Raw genomic sequence first — 18,249 nt, forward strand, 5'->3', positions numbered from 1 at the left:
AAAATTGGCACCAGCGAACTCCTACACCACTCATCTGGAATCACCTCTTCCTGTAACAACTTGTTGAAGAATAGAGTCAGCCACACCAATCCGTCCGCCTTTAGGAGCTTCCATACTTCCACTGGTATTCCATCCGGCCCAACTGCTTTTCCGTTCTTCATACTTTGCACAGCTTTCTTTACTTCATCCACGCTAATCTCTTTCACCATACCAATATTAACCGGCACTTTTTCCAACACTCCGCTCCAAATATTCTCTTCGTTCATCAATTTTTCAAAATAATCCTTCCAACGCTGTTTAATGTCATTATCATCCGTCAATACATTTCCTTCATCGTCTTTAATACACTTGATGTGGTTTACATCTCTTGCATTCCTTTCTCTCTCTCTTGCTATACGGAACAGGCGTTTTTGTCCCGGCGGGCAGTTCAGGGATTCATATAATTTATCTTGTGCCTGTGCCTTAGCAGTTGCGATGACTTTCTTAGTAAATCGCTTACACTCCTTATATAACTGCCTTTTATTCTCTTTCAAATCCTTATCATCATCATCCATACCCTGCCACTCTTTAAATGCTCTCTTCTTTTCACTCAAAGCCTCACGCACATTTGCACTCCACCACCAAGTTTCTCTATCAATTTTCCCTTTACCTTTTGTCTCTCCCAGTATACTTTTTGCCACATTCCTAATACAACTGGCCATTTCATTCCAACTATCATTTACTGTCATCCCACTCATATCATTCATTTCTATCATTTTATCCACTACTTGCTTACAAAAATCTTTTGCACATTCATGCCTTTCTAGCATACTCCATTTTATTTTACTGGGGGTTTTAGGTTTTTTTTTTTTTTTTTTTTTTTTTTTTTGTTGACGCGGGGAATGCATTTACGCACTTCGCCGTCCGTGCTGCGGGGGCAGCAGGGACGGTTTCGTGTGGGACTCGCCGGCCGCAGAAGGCGACCGGAATACCCACTAAACCCCGCGGTGTTCTCCTTCGCCTGACCGGGCCGTGGCATCTACGTTAGTTTATCCACGACCCGGCTAGGGGAGCCCCTTGGTAGGGGCTCGACACGTGTAGGGAGGGGCTGTTTTTAACACCCCCTCCCATCACCCTATGATGCCCTCCCTCGGAACACAGGAGAGAGGGCATCCGCCACATTCGGCGCAGCAGGCCCCCCGGCCTGCCGCGCGTGGCCACCTCAGGTTGGTTGAAGGGCCGCGGCGTACCTCGTACGCCGGCGGCCCCTCGCTGGGGCCCTGCGGGGCGGCAGTGTTTCGCTGGCGCGTTCCCGTTCCCGCAGGGCTTCTCTCTTGGCCGCCATCACCTCGCGTGCAAACGAGGCGATGGCGGCCCAGCTCTGCTCGCTGCCGGCCATCGATCTAACGACGGCCGGCAGCGACAGATCGCGTCCTATTGCGCCAGTGAGTGTGGCGCGTTGAGCGTCCCAGGCCGTGCACACGGCGAGCGTATGCTCGGCCGTGTCCACGGCGCCGGTCGCGCAATGTCGGCAACCGGGATCCGACTCAATTCCCACAACTTCACACAGGTAACGGCCAAAACAGCCGTGCCCTGTGAGAAGCTGCGTCAGGAAGTAAGTCGGCTCCCGGTGCTTCGCCTCCACCCACTGGCGCAGGACAGGGCGGACAGCCTCGACGAGCCGCCTGCTCACCGAGGTGTCCGCCAACCTCTCCTCCCATCGCCGGAAGAGATCGTCACGTCCTTCCTTCCTCCAGCGTACGATCTCTTCCGGGAGGGGTTCTACACCTCTTTGTCGCATCAGGGCCCTTCTCCGGTAAACCTCCGCCAGGACCCCGGCTTCGAGGTCCCAAGGGAGGCTCCCGGAGATGAGGCACGCCGCCTCGTACGAGACGGTGCGATACGCTCTGGAGGCCCGCTGAGCCATGGTCCGCTGTGCACGTCGCAACAGGACCATGTTATCCTTGCTCAGGGGCCTCGACGCCCAAATGGGCGCTCCGTAGAGCGCCTTAGAGCGCACCACACCGTCGTATAGGCGGCGGCATACACCGCCCGCCCCCCCACAGTTGGGGAGCAGCCTGGCGAGCATTCCCGCATACTTCACCAGCTTTGGTGCAAGTATCCGGAAATGCTCACCGAACCCCCATCGGCTGTCGAGGACGAGACCAAGATATTTCATAGTCCCCCCGACAGCAATGGGGGTGCCGCTCACAACGATGGAATAGCCGCGGGGGGGCTTAGTCCGAGGCCCATGGAAGAACATGGCCTCGGACTTCTCGAGGGCCACGTTGAGGCCCAGGGCCCTGATGCGGCGCACCACGTGGGCCGTGCCCGCAGTTGCGAGCACGCCCGCGTCCCGGAACGTTGGGCCCCGCGCGGTGACCAGGGTGTCGTCGGCATAACAAAGAACTTCGACACCCCGGAGATTGGCACCGCGCAGAACCCAATCGTATCCGATGTTCCACAGGAGCGGCCCGAGGACCGACCCCTGTGGAACACCGCACGTCATGTCCCTGCGGACTACCTGGTCTCGGGCCGGATAAAATATGGCCCGGTCGACGAAGTAGTCCGCAAGGACTCGCCTGAGGTACCCCGGGACGCGGTGGTACCTCAGCGCCTCCGCGATTGTCGGCCAGGGGATCGTGTTGAAGGCGTTCGCGATGTCCAGCGACACCGCCAACAACACTCCCCCGTGGCCGGGGGGTTTTAGGTTTGTGCTTGGTTGATTTTATTTTAATTTTGAATTCCGCTATTAAAAGTCGGTGCTGACTTGTTAAATTTTCTCCCGGTATAATTTTGCAGTTTTTTACACTGTTCAATTTGTCCCTTCTGGTAAGGATATAATCTAATTGGGTTGCTTTACCGCCACTTTTATAGGTTATCAAATGTTGATCTTTCTTTTGAAAAAATGTATTTGTAATTGCCAAATCATATGCAATAGCTGCATCTAGTATATACTCTCCCTCATTGTTTCTTATCCCAAACCCCCAGCCTCCGTGCACTCTCTCATACCCTGTATTCGTTCTCCCAACATGTCCATTAAAATCACCTCCTACATACAATTCTTCATCTCCTGGAATATCCATTAAAATGGAATCAAAATCTTCCCAGAATTTTTCCTTAATACATTCATCGCATCCAGACTGAGGCGCGTACACACTCATTACATTCATAATCAGATCCCCTATCATTATTTTTATTACAATCAATCTATCATTCAGTCTCTTAACATGCGTCACACAATTTTTCAGTTTGCTATCCAACACAATGCCCACTCCATTCCTCTTACCGTCACTTCCACAATAGTAAAATTTATATCCATCACCAATTTCTCGAGCTTTCGATCCCTTCCACTTCGTCTCTTGTAAACAAGCTACATTTATTCTTCTTCTGTTACAGACTTCTGCTAACTCTCTTCCTCTACCTGTCATTGTACCAACATTCCAACTCGCAATTCGTAGTCTTTCAATCCTGTAGCACATACTGTAATAATGTTTTGGCTTTAAATGTTTTCACTGGCCGGCCGCCTGCCTGACGCCAAACCCTCCTAGGGACTACTTATATACAATTTATTAACAACTATTTTATTAAAATACTTATTAAAATAAATATTACAATAAATTATAAAACATAAATCATAAAAGAAAAAGAAAAAAAACAAACACAAAGGCACAAACTTAAAGTTAAAATCAAAATAGATTTACAATTATTGCTAGAAATAAAAACAATCAAATAACAAAAACAAACAGTCCAAAGGAGATCTCCCTCAGACACATGAACCACTTTTATACCATATACTTCAGTGGTACTGGTATTCTTTACCACCTCTATATTTTGATAATCTGTCTTGCATTGGTCTTTCAAAATTATGTCCATTGTCCATGATTCATTGGTATTCACTGAGAGATATCAAACATCTGACGCCACACTTATCCTGTTGACCGCTGAATATAAGTTTAAGTCCCTTCAATTTCAAATGACCAATCGTTGGCTGGGTTGTAGGCAGTAGTGTTTAGCACCAAAAGGCAATAAAAAGAGATATTAATCTGTATTATTTGTGGCCGTTTCCGGTAATTTACACTTTAAAATACATTTTAAAACTGATTTTTGTAATTTTAAAGAATTATAAAATTTTGGTTTTATTTGACATGACATTGACGTTGTCATTTTTTTTTTTTTTTCCGTATAGGTAGAGTTAATTATAAATTAGACAGGTTTTTGAATTAAAAACACTCCGACAGTCAAATTGATTCGATAATTACTTAAACAGTGCTTTAGTATAGTAGTTGCCACGGTGACCCCAGATAAACTACCGTGGATGTGGTAGTTAGCCAATCAAGTATTGTAACATTCCCAAAAAAAAAACTTTATTACATTGCTGATGATTTAAGCACATTAGTAATATCTACTAGTATAGTATTGTATTATCTGTGGTAATATTAAAATGAATTAATAATTGTTGACTTTGTGCACAAGTAATAACGTCGTTTTTACAGATTTGAATTGTTAACATCGTTGATTATGTAGCCTCGTCGTAACTTTAATGATTTTAATAGGTTATTTTCTGCAGTTAAGTACTTTGTATGAGGATAACATCAAATACGTAGTCGTTCTTCGTCGTACTTCTAGAAAACACAAAATATTAAAAACAGAATAAATAAATTTATTAAAAGAGAGAACTTACTCATATTTAATAGGTTCTTTGTTTATGAATGAGTGAAAAGGTTGAGGTTGTTTGCATTTCTAAAACATTTTAGTACTGTTCTATATCCATGCCAAATTTCATCCAGATCTGTTGAGGCACTCTAGAGATACCTTCAAACAAACAACCATCCATTTATCATTCGCATTCATAATATTAGTAAGATTTACTTACTACTTTAAATTCCCTTTTATATACCTTTGCTTCCGACTTTCTGTAGGCGCTGTTTTATATTGCATTACACAGTCTGATTGTTTTATCAGCTAAGGATTTTTTAAGGGAAATATCAGCGTGACAATTGCGATGGAACATGCACGATGGCTGCTTAGCGGAGCGTAGGTAAAAGCGAGCATCCGTGCGCAACCGCGCGCTATTCTCTTGCGTTGCGTAGTAAATCATTCAGATTTAAACGATGCACAATAATAATTGTCGTTATTAATTTTACGATAAGCGACTTGTTTCTTTAGTTTAATTGAAACATTTTTAATTGTTCCGTACTACTGCATCACCGGCGGGGCAACTTCGCGGTGGTCCCTTTCAGACCTCGTCCGCCGCCATACACTGCACGCTTCAGTTGCACTTCAGCACTCAGCGCGCCGACATAACAAACATCTTTTCCTTCTATTTTGTACCGATCATCTTTGACAAGACTTCATATTACGAGCGTTCAACTACCAGAACCGCGTTTTGTTCCAACAAACGCGTTTTCAAATTGAAATAAAAGTTAATATGTACCTTATTTCATTAAATTATTACTTGAATAGTCGTTTAAATGATAAAATAAAACAATTGATATTTCTACATACAACTTTACTTAAAACACATAATAATACTTACTTATTAACTTGTAACTATTTATTAATTACATCAAGTCTAACTCTAAAATAACTTAAAATATGTACTAACATTAAAATACACATGACTTTAAAATATAACGTAGAATACAATATTTACAAAGACATTAGCAGGTAACATTCCATTTTCAATGAAAAGTAATAACAAATTACGATTATTTTACTTCGTAGAGGAATTTGAAATATTTTATAATTCAGACTTTTACCTATCGAAATAAGTACAAAAAAAAAAACAAAAACGAAAGTGATCTCAGAAAATCGTGGTATTTTAACAATTGCCAATTCTCTTACAGTAAGTAAAATAATCACTATGGTCATGATCGTCCTCAAAGTCGTTATCATGGTACCTAAAACGGTTGTATTCTGAAGATGGTTTCACATAGCGTCGTTGGTCTCTCTCGCGCGATGAGTTCGGTCTTCTCTGTGGTCTTCTGGTCTTACTGCGTTCCTGATGAGACATCCGTGATGGTCTTCGCAGACGACTTCGTGGACTGAAATAAGTCATTGAACTCGCCGATTAACATTCAAACATGCGGTATCTTTCGGTGACATAACTTCTACGCACGCAAAGCATACCACTCTGATGTTAATATTTATTGGTCTTATAAATATTTAATACTAAGTGATATATATTCATGTATTTTGTAATACAAATTGAAACTATATTCGCGCGTTATGCGTTGTATGCGTTTAAAGTTAACGACTTCGTATCTACTACATCTTTAAAGATGCGTGCAGTTATAAGCATGCACATTTTATTGTTAAAATTATAATTATGAATGCAACAACTATAGCTACTGTAACGGGTATTATATAAAATATTTTATTACGCCTTTCTAATGACAACACTTTTAAAAATGTAACATGTTGGCGCGGGAAAAACCCGTCCTTTACACTTTGTCTTCTATCAATGAGAGCTTGATACTATGTTTTTTTCAGTTCTTTAGGCTATTACGTATTTACTACCGAATTTAATAGGACGTCTATTATTTTATGCATTCATACCTTTTCGGTCTTTTGTTATAAACGATATTGCTGCTCTCTGGCCGTGGGAAGTAGTCATCGTCGTCGTGGTCATCGTACTCGTCGCGGTAGGCAAACGGTCGGGAGTGGTGGAACACGGGCCGTATTTGAGGCACTGCTACTGGGTAAGGTTTCACTACCGGTACTGGCACCTTAAACATTATATTTGATTTAAAAATAGAAGCAGAGACACCCTCTGACTTACCATGTTTCTTACTTAATTATTAATAAACAAAGAAATATAAAATGACAACTTAATTTAAATTAAATTTATTTTACGTTAAAACTAGCAGTAAAGCAAAAAGTAATAGATATAAGTGCATCAAATCAAATAAGGAGCGTTAACTACAGTGATAAACATTATAAAAGCTTAATGTGCAATTCTAAGCATTATGAATGTGAATAATGATACAAATTAAAATGCAACATGTATAGATTTAATGTGCATTCAACGTTGGAAAATTTACTACAATTCTAATGATTGAGATAATATGAGTGCTAAACTGTAAAACTAACTTCTAATTATCGCGTTAAACTTAATTAAAATGCCTTGCACGATTTATACAAAAAGTACAGGTTGACGACTCCTTAGGTCTTAATTTCACTGGAAATCATGTGAATTTATATTACAAAATGAAGAGCCATTCTTACTATATTTTGCCATTATGTCATGTCATCGTATATCTAAGGATTTTAGATATTTTCTCCCCGTCATAACTTCATAAAAGTTTGTTTAGGGAGGATGTAAAAAATATTAGTACATCAATGCGCACACTACCTGTTTTACAACAGGCACAGGCACTAGTTTCTCAACGGGATAAGGAACCTTTTTGTAGACTGGGTACGGTACAGGCTTTTCTATCGGTACGGCCACCTCCTGCATGACTGGTACAGCGACAGGCTTTGCTACTGGTACGCGTACCGGGTAAGGCTGTGGCACTGGCACTATCACCGGATGTGACACTTCTATCTGTAAAATGATTCGTGATAGACAAACTACCGTCACCGTATTACGTGCAACAGAAACGAAGCCGAAGTTTGTAATTATGCATAATTAATTGTGTTTAAGGAATATAGGAAACAATTATCGCGTTAAATTCCTTGGTATTGTCATGCTAAGTAATTAATTGACATTTTCACTTAATTTAATTTGAATTAAAAAAAACTGCATAATTATGTAGTGTATGTTAGTTTTTGACAACATTCATTGCACAGTGTGACTCGAATTAAGAACTTTATTATTTATTTTCGACTAAATAATGAAGTAAACCAATCAACGATGTCATTACAGTTAAGTAATAAACGATAACACATGTTGAAGTAAAACTTGATTTCACTCTATGTTCGAATCCAACACTTCTCGTGTTAATGACCAAGATGACGGGAGAAAATTAGTGCAAGACGCGCATCGATAACCGCCGATCCGCATTCCATCCCATACGTTTTTTGCTAAATAAAAACATCAAATCACCTGATGGCAAAAATCTCTAGCTATATAATTAAAAAATGTGCAATATTAGCCTACAAATAATGTTCCACTTACTTGATATGGATTCACAGAGTGCACATGTTTTGCTTCTGAAGCTTCATAATCGTAGTTTGGATTATCTCTATACTTTGTTTTTATATAATCTTCTCTCCATTTCTCTACAGCTTCCTTAAAACTTTCATCGGAATCCTCATTTCCATGATATTGAAATGTCGGTAGATACGAGGGATGTGATGTATCGTGATTTCTTAATCCTAATAAATCCTCCTCAGATTTAAATCTGTTGTTATATTTTTCTTTGTTCCATTCATTGTTATGAGGACTAAATGTATTATGTTTCTTGCTATAGGCAGACCAGTCCCGTAAGACACTGTCAGAGTCTTTTTCAAATCTATAATTGTTGGGCCTTTTAGGTATATGGACGTAGTCATAGTTTTCTTCTGTTTCTTGTGTTGGTTTATAATTATGTGTTTTATAGGACGAGTAATCAGTATTCTTAAAAATACTTCCCCAATTAGTAGATGACATAGGTACAGTGCCATACAAATTTTTAAACTTATTTAAGTAATCCTCGGAAGGACTATACGAGTTCCCATTATTTTTAGGTAATGCATCTCTAATATCAGTGTATAGATGTTTGATGCCCGGCGTGGGTTTTATATTTGTATGATCGTATTGCGGTAAGTGATAATTAGAATAACCAATGTTATTACTACTTAATGAAATCAATTCATCGGTATTGGAATTATATTTTGTTTTATGTTCGTTATCATCAAATTTGAAACTAGTGCTACTAAAATTATTCGCATATTCATAGCCTTTCAAATTATTATTTGAGTGTTTTTTATCATTGTTGTCAGATGTCCATGGTTTATTCTTCCCAACATCTTTATAATCATAATTTAATTTTTTACTTTTTGCATTATATTTAGAGTTAGAATATTTATTAGCAAAACTTTGATACGTGGTTGGAATTTCTTTGGACACCGTATCTACATTATTATTTAAAACATTTTTAAAGCCTGGAGACATTTTTATATGTTTATTTGCCTTATCTTCATAGGAACTTAGCATACCGTTACTTCCGCTATTAGCTAACGAATTAAACGTATCTAATGGTTTAGACATTACTGGAGTATATTTGTTTTCAGTTTCTAATGTATCATAGTGCTTCGGATTAGTAAATTCTAAGACTTTTGGGAAATTTAACGAACCTTGTGAATTAACTGGTGCAGCCTTCATTGAATTTTCTACTTCTTGAGTCGGATAAGTCGTATAATCGTATAGATTTTGGTTTGAGTTAACAGAACCGCCGTGTAATGGTTTATTATCGCTATAATAATGAGAATCGTCAAAATTTGAGTATTTATAATTGTTATATGATTCACTATTTACTATCTCTGAATTATTATATCCATTAAATGAAATGTTTCTATTGTTATAGCTTATTTTTGTTCCGTATACCGGATTGTTATTATTTTCTGAACCTCTATTGTAGTCTCCATCTGAATTTTTATTTACGGTGTCTTCAGACTTAACATTTGAAGATCTATAAAAACTTGTAGGATTAAATTGTACCATATTTGATTGTTGTCCACCTTCAGTATTTGTAAACGGTTCTCCATTTAAAGATTGAGAATTACTTGTAAAATCTGGGTCCGGTGCTGAAGGAAAAGCAGGAGCGTACAATTTCTCCGATGATTCCTTATATTTATTATGATAATTTGAGTACTCTGGAGAAGTTGGCACGAAGCCATCCCGAGAGGCGACGTCGTTGAATCCGAAAGTTGAATATGTTAAGACGCTGGGCTGTGGCACAGGACTTTCCGTCTCCGTCGGTTGCTTCGTTTTCCTTTGTTTTCTTGCATCCACATTTTGTTGAACCAATAAAACTAAGAGTGCTATAATTATTATTCTACTGTACATTTTGTTCCCGGGTTTAATAAGCTATGAACATCGTTCGAATGCGTCAAGATTGGCCGATGTTCAATTAGCAACTAAACAAAGAGGCGACGCGTGTGTTCCGATCACTGTTGGATGGTGGTTCTGACCACTGCCCGAAGCGTTGTTGCGACGCTCCTGCGAAAACGAAAGCGTTCACGCTCCACCTACCCCACAATTTTCTAGCGATCATTATCACCCACGGGTTCGATGCGTTCTTTGTCGTGACATTGTACTTGTTGCTTATTCTTTCCGGCATTCTGAGTAATAATTAATTATCACGTTAAAATACACATTAATTATAACCTTGTTTCAAACATAATTAATAGTATTACAGTATTTTCTTGTTTAGTGTTTCGTTAGTGGTAACCCCCGGTCAGTACGAGTATGTAATGAATTGTTTGGTTTTGATTCATTAATTTAATTTCGTTTTATTCTATTCACATTAAGAATATACTTAGGTAACATGAAATTTAAAGATATCCAACCACTTCAGAACGTCCCATTTAAAAGATGAGGCAAAAAAAATTTCCTCGTAAAAAAAAAAACACGATTTTCTAAAACACTTTTATTGGTTTAGGTACATTACCAAAATGTGATACAGTGTCTATGATCGTCAACTTTATTACGCAGATTAAATCACTTATGCCCGAATACTGAAACGTTACTTAAATATCTCCTTTCGTAAGCATTGCTTACAATTTAACAGACGTCAAAATTTAAGTGGAATACACAAACGCAAATCAAGACATGTAAGCGCGTGATTCCGTAAGTAGACGTATTATTTTTACGTCATGGCAACATCCTTTGTTTTCTGTCAAAGAGTGTATAAAAAATACTTGTTCTCGATTACGTTTTCTTAAAATTCACTTTACGTATCCGTTTCACGCAGCATGGCTTGGACAACCTATAGTTGTAAGACGTGTTCATTCCAAATAGTAAAGAAAATTAAAATAAAAATACTAAATACTCAAAAATCTAAGAAGGTTGTTAAAAAATATTCTTTCTGTTTAAATTAGTTTTAAATAAAAAAATAAAAAAAAATTGACCTTACTTTTGTAGAATGGAAAGCATCTGGCGTTATGTTTTGACAAGTTTAAATTAATAAAATTTTAATAAATCATAATATCATCAAGACACTTTTTAAGCAGTTTAAGCGGGCGCAGACAGATGTCGCTACAAACCTATTTGCGATTTCGATATATTCTCGTTCAGTCGGCTTTTTTATATAAATATTAGCTGTCGCCCGCGACTCCGTTCGTGCGCAGTTAAAAAAAACTTTATAGGGGTATGAATAATAGATTTTGGCCGATTCTCAGACCTACTGAATATGCTCACAAAATTTCATGAGAATCGGTCAAGCCATTTCGGAGGAGTACGGGAACGAACATTGTGACATGAGAATTTTATTTGTCTGAAAGCGATGATAATGATGAAGCAGACATGTTAACACCTTAGATTTTTACTTTTAAGATAGCCCGCGACCACTCTTAAATTGTTGGCGTACTTAAGTCCACATGACAGTTTTTTTGACAGCAAAATGTCGTTGAGTGACGATCCAGTATAAGAAATGTGATTTGAGTGGCCGTTAAGCATGGTACGATTTGATTGGCATCAAAGTTGAGATGCGTCTTTAACTGACTTACGAAAATTGCATATTGGAGTTTAAGCGTGGTCTTATAATTTAAGACGCTCTTACATATTTAAGTGACGTTTCAGTATTCGGGCATTAAAATGCTAGAATTTTAACTTTCTTCGTATTACATCGAAGTCAATGGCCACGACTTATCCGTAAACACAAGTTTACAGGGATGACTCTTTGTACTAAATTATCTAAATACTAACATATAAACATACATACAAAACATTTCCAAATAAACATACAAAGAAGTGAAAGATAACGAGTGGAATGATAATATTTATAATTTTGATAATACGCAAGATCGGATTTGTAAATTAAAATTCGTTCATGATAATTGATTAAAATACGAAACTGTATAATTTTTTATCAATAATTTCAAATGATTGATAAAAAAAAAATCTACATACAGAACGAAATCTAATAATGTTATTAGGAGTTTGTATTTTTTCTATGAGATTTTATCATTTAACTAAGATAATTGGCAACTCTGGGAATGTCTTTATCGTTTAAGCAAAGTGAAATCAAGCATTGTAAAACATGAAATAAAATTGATAATGATACATTGAAAGTAGACATATCAATGTATGTGATAAAATACAATTCTTTTTGTAATAGATACTTTGATAAATAACTTTGGATCTACGAAGTAAATATTTATTATTTATTAACTCGTGAGATAAACGTTTGTTTGAGTAAATTGACAGTAGGTGTTCTACGTAATTTGGAGTAATCTGACCTTGCTTATATATATTCTTATTTATATGAATATCAAATAATACTCTGAAAATCAACAACATGATATACATAGGCACGACGGAAAGAACATAATTAATTTCTAAATCTAGATAATATCCAAAAATATTTGTAACACAAAACCTTTAAAGCTTTATACGAAGACGATGAAAGGAATATAATATTTTAATCTGTTAGGTCGCTTACGAGTACTCTATATCTACGATTTAGGAAAACGAACATGTTTAAGAGATTCTTTGTGTAGGTGACAAACGGTTCTACGGTGTAATAATTAAGTGAATAGACGCTTTTCTATCTTGAACAAGAGACAATATCAAGAATATTTTAAATAAACAAGCATGCATTTATCCGGTATCTTAAATTATAAAAAGTTTTTTATTACAATAAAATATATATACAGTAATGTATGTTTTTTGCTCAAAGTTTCGACAAAATAACGTTCAAAATTATTCATTTCATACTTCTTTATAACCATAAATAAACCGAAAGATTTGAAATGCTCTTGTTCAAAACGGAGAAACAAATAACGGAGAAATATTTTAAAACTTCTATAGAATCTTTATTATATTTTAGACAATAGGGAATCTATAGACGTTACATTAATATATAAAAATATTTTCATCTAATTTTTCATGAACACTTCATTATCAAGTAGCTACTGGTCGACTATAAATGTATTTGGTAAATATGAAGAATTGTAAGTCGGGTATTTAAATATTCAAAAATCTGTGAGTAAATAATTATTATGGGTTTTCAAATATTTTTCTAAATATCATAATTATATTTCTCAATACTCAATGTCATAAGATTTCTACTCTGTTAATAGAATGTTAAAGTCCTTATCTAAAAATATCTAAACTGTAACTCGAAAGTCCAACATGACTACTGTCTAAAGCAGTGTTTTCCAACATGTGGGTCGCGACCCCCTGAGGGGTGACCCTTTGTAGGGATCTCGAGTTCGCGAGGTCTCAAAGAATTTCGCAGTGCAATTTTTTTTGTTGTCAATGCAAATCTTCAATAGCGACTCTGTCTTACTTCGTCAATCCTGGTAGTAGAAGAAATGATAAAATCTTTTATATGCTAAGGGGTCGCGTCGTGTAAAAGGTTGAAAAACACCGATCTAAAGTAATTATTATTGTTATAAAATACAAACTACACGAATCATTTAAATTGTTAATAAACTATTTGAGATATAGTACAACTACATTGAAAGAGAACAACGACATAGTAAATATATACAAATGAACTACGCCAGTGTCAAGTGAGAGACGTTAAAAAGTTTAGAAAAATATTTTCTCTTATGTGAAGTCGACACTTACCCTTAAAATTATTACAGCTCAAGCAGTCGATTCCTCAGTCAATGATTGTTCGATTAGTTACGTAGATTTGGGTTTAAATGTAAAATGGTAACAAACTATAGCTTTGCCGTCCTCTCGTGTCTTCTTAAAACTACAGAAACAAAAACTTAAATGCATAGACAGGGCTTTACAACCAAAAAATTACGAATAAGTAATTAAAAATTATATTTTTCTCGCTTTCTTTAAAGCTTGATTAATTCGCCTTTTTTACTTGCTTTATTTCTTACGTATAAAATAATTACTTTAACGTTTTATAGTTACTAAGTCCTGTCTATGCATTTTTATCTTTGTGTAAGGTACAACGAAAATAAACAAATTAATGATACATCCGAAAATATCTAAAACGCATAATCGTTTTTTTGATATTTTTGTGACACTTTTAGTGACTTAGTTTCGATGATTACTCGTTAAACAATATCAACTTTCCTAACCTACAAATTATTTAAAGAAAATAATCGACGCCTACCTAAAAGACAAAGCTGAGAGAGTTGGTATTTAAAATAAAAGCAATTCAAATTGCTTTTAAATAAACTGTAATAATGTTATGTTTTCATACGATTATTATCAATAAACAATATTAATCTTACATCTTTGTCTATAATCCTTTAGGTTTACTTCTTTAACAAAACTTACAAAATATATTTCTTGAAAACTGCTGCCTGCAACATGTAATAGAGATGATTAGTGAGTTCAGATATACAAAACATCGATATTATAAGAATATTTAGAAATAAAGTTTCTATTTAGATTAAAATGCACAAAAAACATGTGGTAAAAAGAAGGTTATCAATTTAGTTCTGAGAGTTTTTTATTTTCTGAATATCTTATTAGTAAATATTGTGACTAGAAAGATTTACAATTTTTAACAAAACGTTAAAATACCTTGATAACGGAATAACGTATTAAAGAACAATTTTTAATAAATATCGATATTTGTACATCACTGATCATCTCTAAAACATACTAAAACTCGCCATCTATGAAGAGAGTGTGGTAACTAGTATACAATGTTTGTAATTCCACGATAGATGGCATAAACGGCAAAAATGAATATTCTAAAAAGTTAATATCAAAGTTAATAAAGTTATTTTCGCACTACAATTCTATAAAGGATGTTTAGTTTTAATACGTTAATATACATGATTTAGGGTTGCTACGCAATGCAAAATTAAATAAAGTTGGTATTCAGTGCGCAGATGCGGCGGGAGAGGGCGCTGGGGCCGCGGCATGTCGCAAGCGCGCCCGTATCTCCTGCAGCGTGGGGTTAGTCGCGGGGTCGATTTCTTCTGCATTTTGTTCTGCTTGTTCTAAACGACGAGCACGTTCTGCTATCGCTCTTTCTAATTCTGAAAAGGCAAGATTTTATTTAAATTACTATGCAACTTTGAAGCACGTAAAACAAGGGTTCGATCAGAACCCTTAATGTTACATCGATACTTTGTCTATTACGTCACTATTACGTAGTATATTTACTACGTTTTAATACGTCATAAAAATGCAGGTCAGCATTGCGACGCAGTACTCGATGCGCATGGGAATGCGTAATTACACCCTTCGATATGCACATGCACATCTTTACTTCTGCATACTAACGGTACAGTTATCTGAAGGCTATTCAATACTATGAAACACTGCACAAAATCGCAATATTCCATTCAAAACTACCACATAAATATTTCCATTAACGAATTGAAATAACAAACAAAACTCTATTCATCGAAGTACGTTAAATTTATTTTTGTATATAAACATAGCTTTAAAGTTGAGATTTAAGGTTTTTTTGTAAAGTTTTTTGAATGAGATGTTAAACGAATTTCAGATATCTGGCGCAAAAGTAATCTGTTAAAGTTTTAAAAGATATATGATACTTTAAATCTTTCGCATTTCAAGTTTAAAACTCTAACCATTCTATTCTTTATGTCGCTCTATTTGTTATAATACACATGAACTATAAATATCCAACATATGTACCGCGCCTTTGGAAATATAATAAATTACCAGAATGTCCGGAGTCTATTTCCATTATTCTTCCTAACGTAGACCATTAACGTAATAAATACAGACTTTAGTATCGCAGTTACGATAAATTGTCATTATTTATTTAGTTAACTTTCGAGGCAATATTCTAACAGGAGGTCATTTTATAGGACACTAAACTAATAAACTAAAAACATTGAGAAAAAGAAATCGTTTTAGAGTCCAATAAACAATATTGTATGACTCTATTTATAGGGCGGTAACTTAATTTTAGGAGTTAAAATATTTTTATAAGAAATAAATTCTGAATGCAACATAGAATAATTGAAACAAAATCTTCATGAAACCGAGAACAATTGACGTTTAAACGAAAAGCGCAAGACGTTTCATAATTTCAAGCTACTGAATGGAAGTTTCTAAGAATTTCATAGTGCTTTGCAACACGCGTCACTGAGCACCAATAGCGATTAGCAGACAATCGGGCGTCAGTTCTATAGGCTTTGCACTTGCAATGAAGAACTGCAAGTCTCTTGACGCATCTTAAGCCCCGAATGACCTACTATTACTGAAACAAGGGAAAAGTAAGACGCGCATCTGACTATATACAACCAACTTCCTTGTTACATTAATCGTAGGTACCTACATTAGTTTGCTTTCCAGACACCAATATATAAAGAAACTTAGGGATATTTTAAAAACTACATGGTTTGTGCCAGTTATTATGAAAGAGAAAAATGTTGCACACCATGTTATTATGTTACACAAATTAGAATTTGTTTCTAAGTTAAAACAATATCTATAATAGTATCGTAGAAATGTGTTCAACATTACTAAAGAAGTTAAATTTATAGACAAGTGCATCAGTACAATTGAGATAACTACCGTGTGGTACTGAAGCGACATCTACTATTACGTAGATGATAAGAAAGCTAACATTCCGTGATTAGATAAATAACAAGACAGTCAAGAAACAAATGTTAATGAAGTATCCTTGAAAGGTTATTTATCAATACGTAAAATATCAGGCGAAATAATTGAAATTACAAAATATATTTGAATAAATACATTTCGTCTATTGTACCTCACACATTACAGCTGATCTCATTAAAGGTACTCGTAAAACGACAAATGATGTTTATGCCATAACATTTAGAAAACTTCGTGAAGTGCAAAGTTTATAAACGGTTCCCCTGATGTCAGCTAACAGTATCAACATAATGCGTCTCTGTAACTTATCTTTAGTATAGGTGAATTATAGGAAGTAAACATTTTCCTCACATTGTGCATAAATATCGTCTTTGCACCGATTGTATTTTAATGTTGCTATGTAAGCGGTACTAAATAGTTTCTCCCACGATCAAGCTATCGGAAAAACGGGAAGCAAGCAAGCCATTTCACTTTCATCCAACCTTGGTCGATGACATGCGGACATACTCCAATATAAACAAACCACCAGTAGGATTTTTTTATGTAAAATAAATGTACATTTTTAATTTTTTATGTTTCGTATACCGCTGAGTAAATTCTGTTTTCGCACCATATTGTAATAAAAAATATCAATTATTTTTAAATAACTATTGGAATTCGAATGACGCACAAATTACTAGATATAAAATATAATTTCACAGAAATGTTGACGATACAAGATGTAAACGCTGATGAGAAGACTTACTAAGTATTTCAAAGCAAAAAACCAGCACGTTTAGCGAGAAGTTGGTAAAAAACAATAACGCGTGCAGTTTGACGGGGTCGTCGGCCGCGAACTGCACCTGCGAAGAGAGACGGGCGAAGTGCAAGCCCGAATATGCAACGGAAACAAAACGTCTGCGAATCGTTTAAACGCACAACACAAAATAGATTCTATACAAAAAATGCGACTTAAAACGAGAACTGAACGACCTTGTCAAGGAATCTCGACGTAAATAGAATCGAACGAGACAGGTTTTAGGAACTATAAATACATATTTGTAACCTGTTACATAGCTTTGGTATCGGAATTCGCGGGTACTTAGCTTAAACAAAGTGACAATGTTTATTTTTGACTAACTTTATAATATTTAATATGACGACATATAGTCCACTATTCACTTTTATACGAGCTTATATCTTTGGTATAATAAGGCATTAGCTGAAAACCACGAATTTCCCGCCGTTTTCTCATGGCCTAGTATTAAACAGGCATCCTTATAAAACGTAAAGTGCCACCGATTTGCCCTGCGAGTTAGAGTTAAAAGTAAAAATTTTTAGTAGCATACGATTTTTTTAACTTTGCCGTATTTTAAAAATAAAAACAATAAATGTACAGAATAACATTTTATGTTATGCAATATTTTATACAGAAAACTGTAGTTAATGAAGTGCACCGGACACAACGCGCTTCCAACTCGGCCATTCAATCATAGCATCAACTGCAACCGCATTGTATTGTACTGAATACAGCTCGAACACGAATACATTTTCTCGTTATGGAAATGGCAAATACGTTTACTCGGCTCGTACATACGCGGTGCCGTAATGTCTCGCTACAATAT

The 18,249-nt window shown here is 36.1% G+C and overlaps 2 protein-coding genes across 3 annotated transcripts in view; both read right to left on the reverse strand.

Moving 5' to 3' along the window:
* Positions 1-5,765: 5,765 nt before the first annotated feature.
* On the reverse strand, positions 5,766-10,193 carry LOC106716512 (GATA zinc finger domain-containing protein 14-like). Of its 2 annotated transcripts, XM_045678305.1 has the most exons (4): positions 8,102-10,193; positions 7,337-7,528; positions 6,541-6,710; positions 5,766-6,026 (listed from the first exon to the last, which is right to left on the reverse strand). In XM_045678305.1, exons 1-4 carry the CDS (start codon positions 9,971-9,973, stop codon positions 5,804-5,806), a joined length of 2,457 nt encoding a protein of 818 aa, XP_045534261.1. In that variant the 5' UTR covers positions 9,974-10,193; the 3' UTR covers positions 5,766-5,803. The 2 variants fall into 2 exon arrangements, with proteins under 2 accessions (XP_045534261.1, XP_045534262.1); XM_045678306.1 differs by lacking the exon at positions 7,337-7,528.
* A 4,718-nt stretch (positions 10,194-14,911) lies between these two features.
* LOC106716511 (protein FAM107B) overlaps positions 14,912-18,249 on the reverse strand; it is a 37,813-nt gene continuing 34,475 nt past the window's right edge. Inside the window, exon 4 of the mRNA XM_045678308.1 lies at positions 14,912-15,087. Coding sequence (XP_045534264.1) covers positions 14,927-15,087 — 161 coding nt within the window. The 3' untranslated portion in view covers positions 14,912-14,926. The remainder of the gene's footprint in view (positions 15,088-18,249) is intronic.

Source organism: Papilio machaon, chromosome 6, assembly GCF_912999745.1.
Source record: "Papilio machaon chromosome 6, ilPapMach1.1, whole genome shotgun sequence".
NCBI lineage: Eukaryota > Metazoa > Arthropoda > Insecta > Lepidoptera > Papilionidae > Papilio > Papilio machaon.

What these genes read in the sequence shown, in the direction of transcription:
- LOC106716512 (XM_045678305.1), bottom strand. Translation starts at nt 9,973, where the DNA reads ATGTACAGTAGAATAATAATTATAGCACTCTTAGTTTTATTGGTTCAA. An exon ending in CTGTGCCTGTTGTAAAACAG is followed by an intron (nt 6,711 to 7,336) that starts GTAGTGTGCGCA and finishes ATAATGTTTAAG; the next exon opens with GTGCCAGTACCGGTAGTGAA. An exon ending in TATAACAAAAGACCGAAAAG is followed by an intron (nt 6,027 to 6,540) that starts GTATGAATGCAT and finishes GACTTATTTCAG; the next exon opens with TCCACGAAGTCGTCTGCGAA.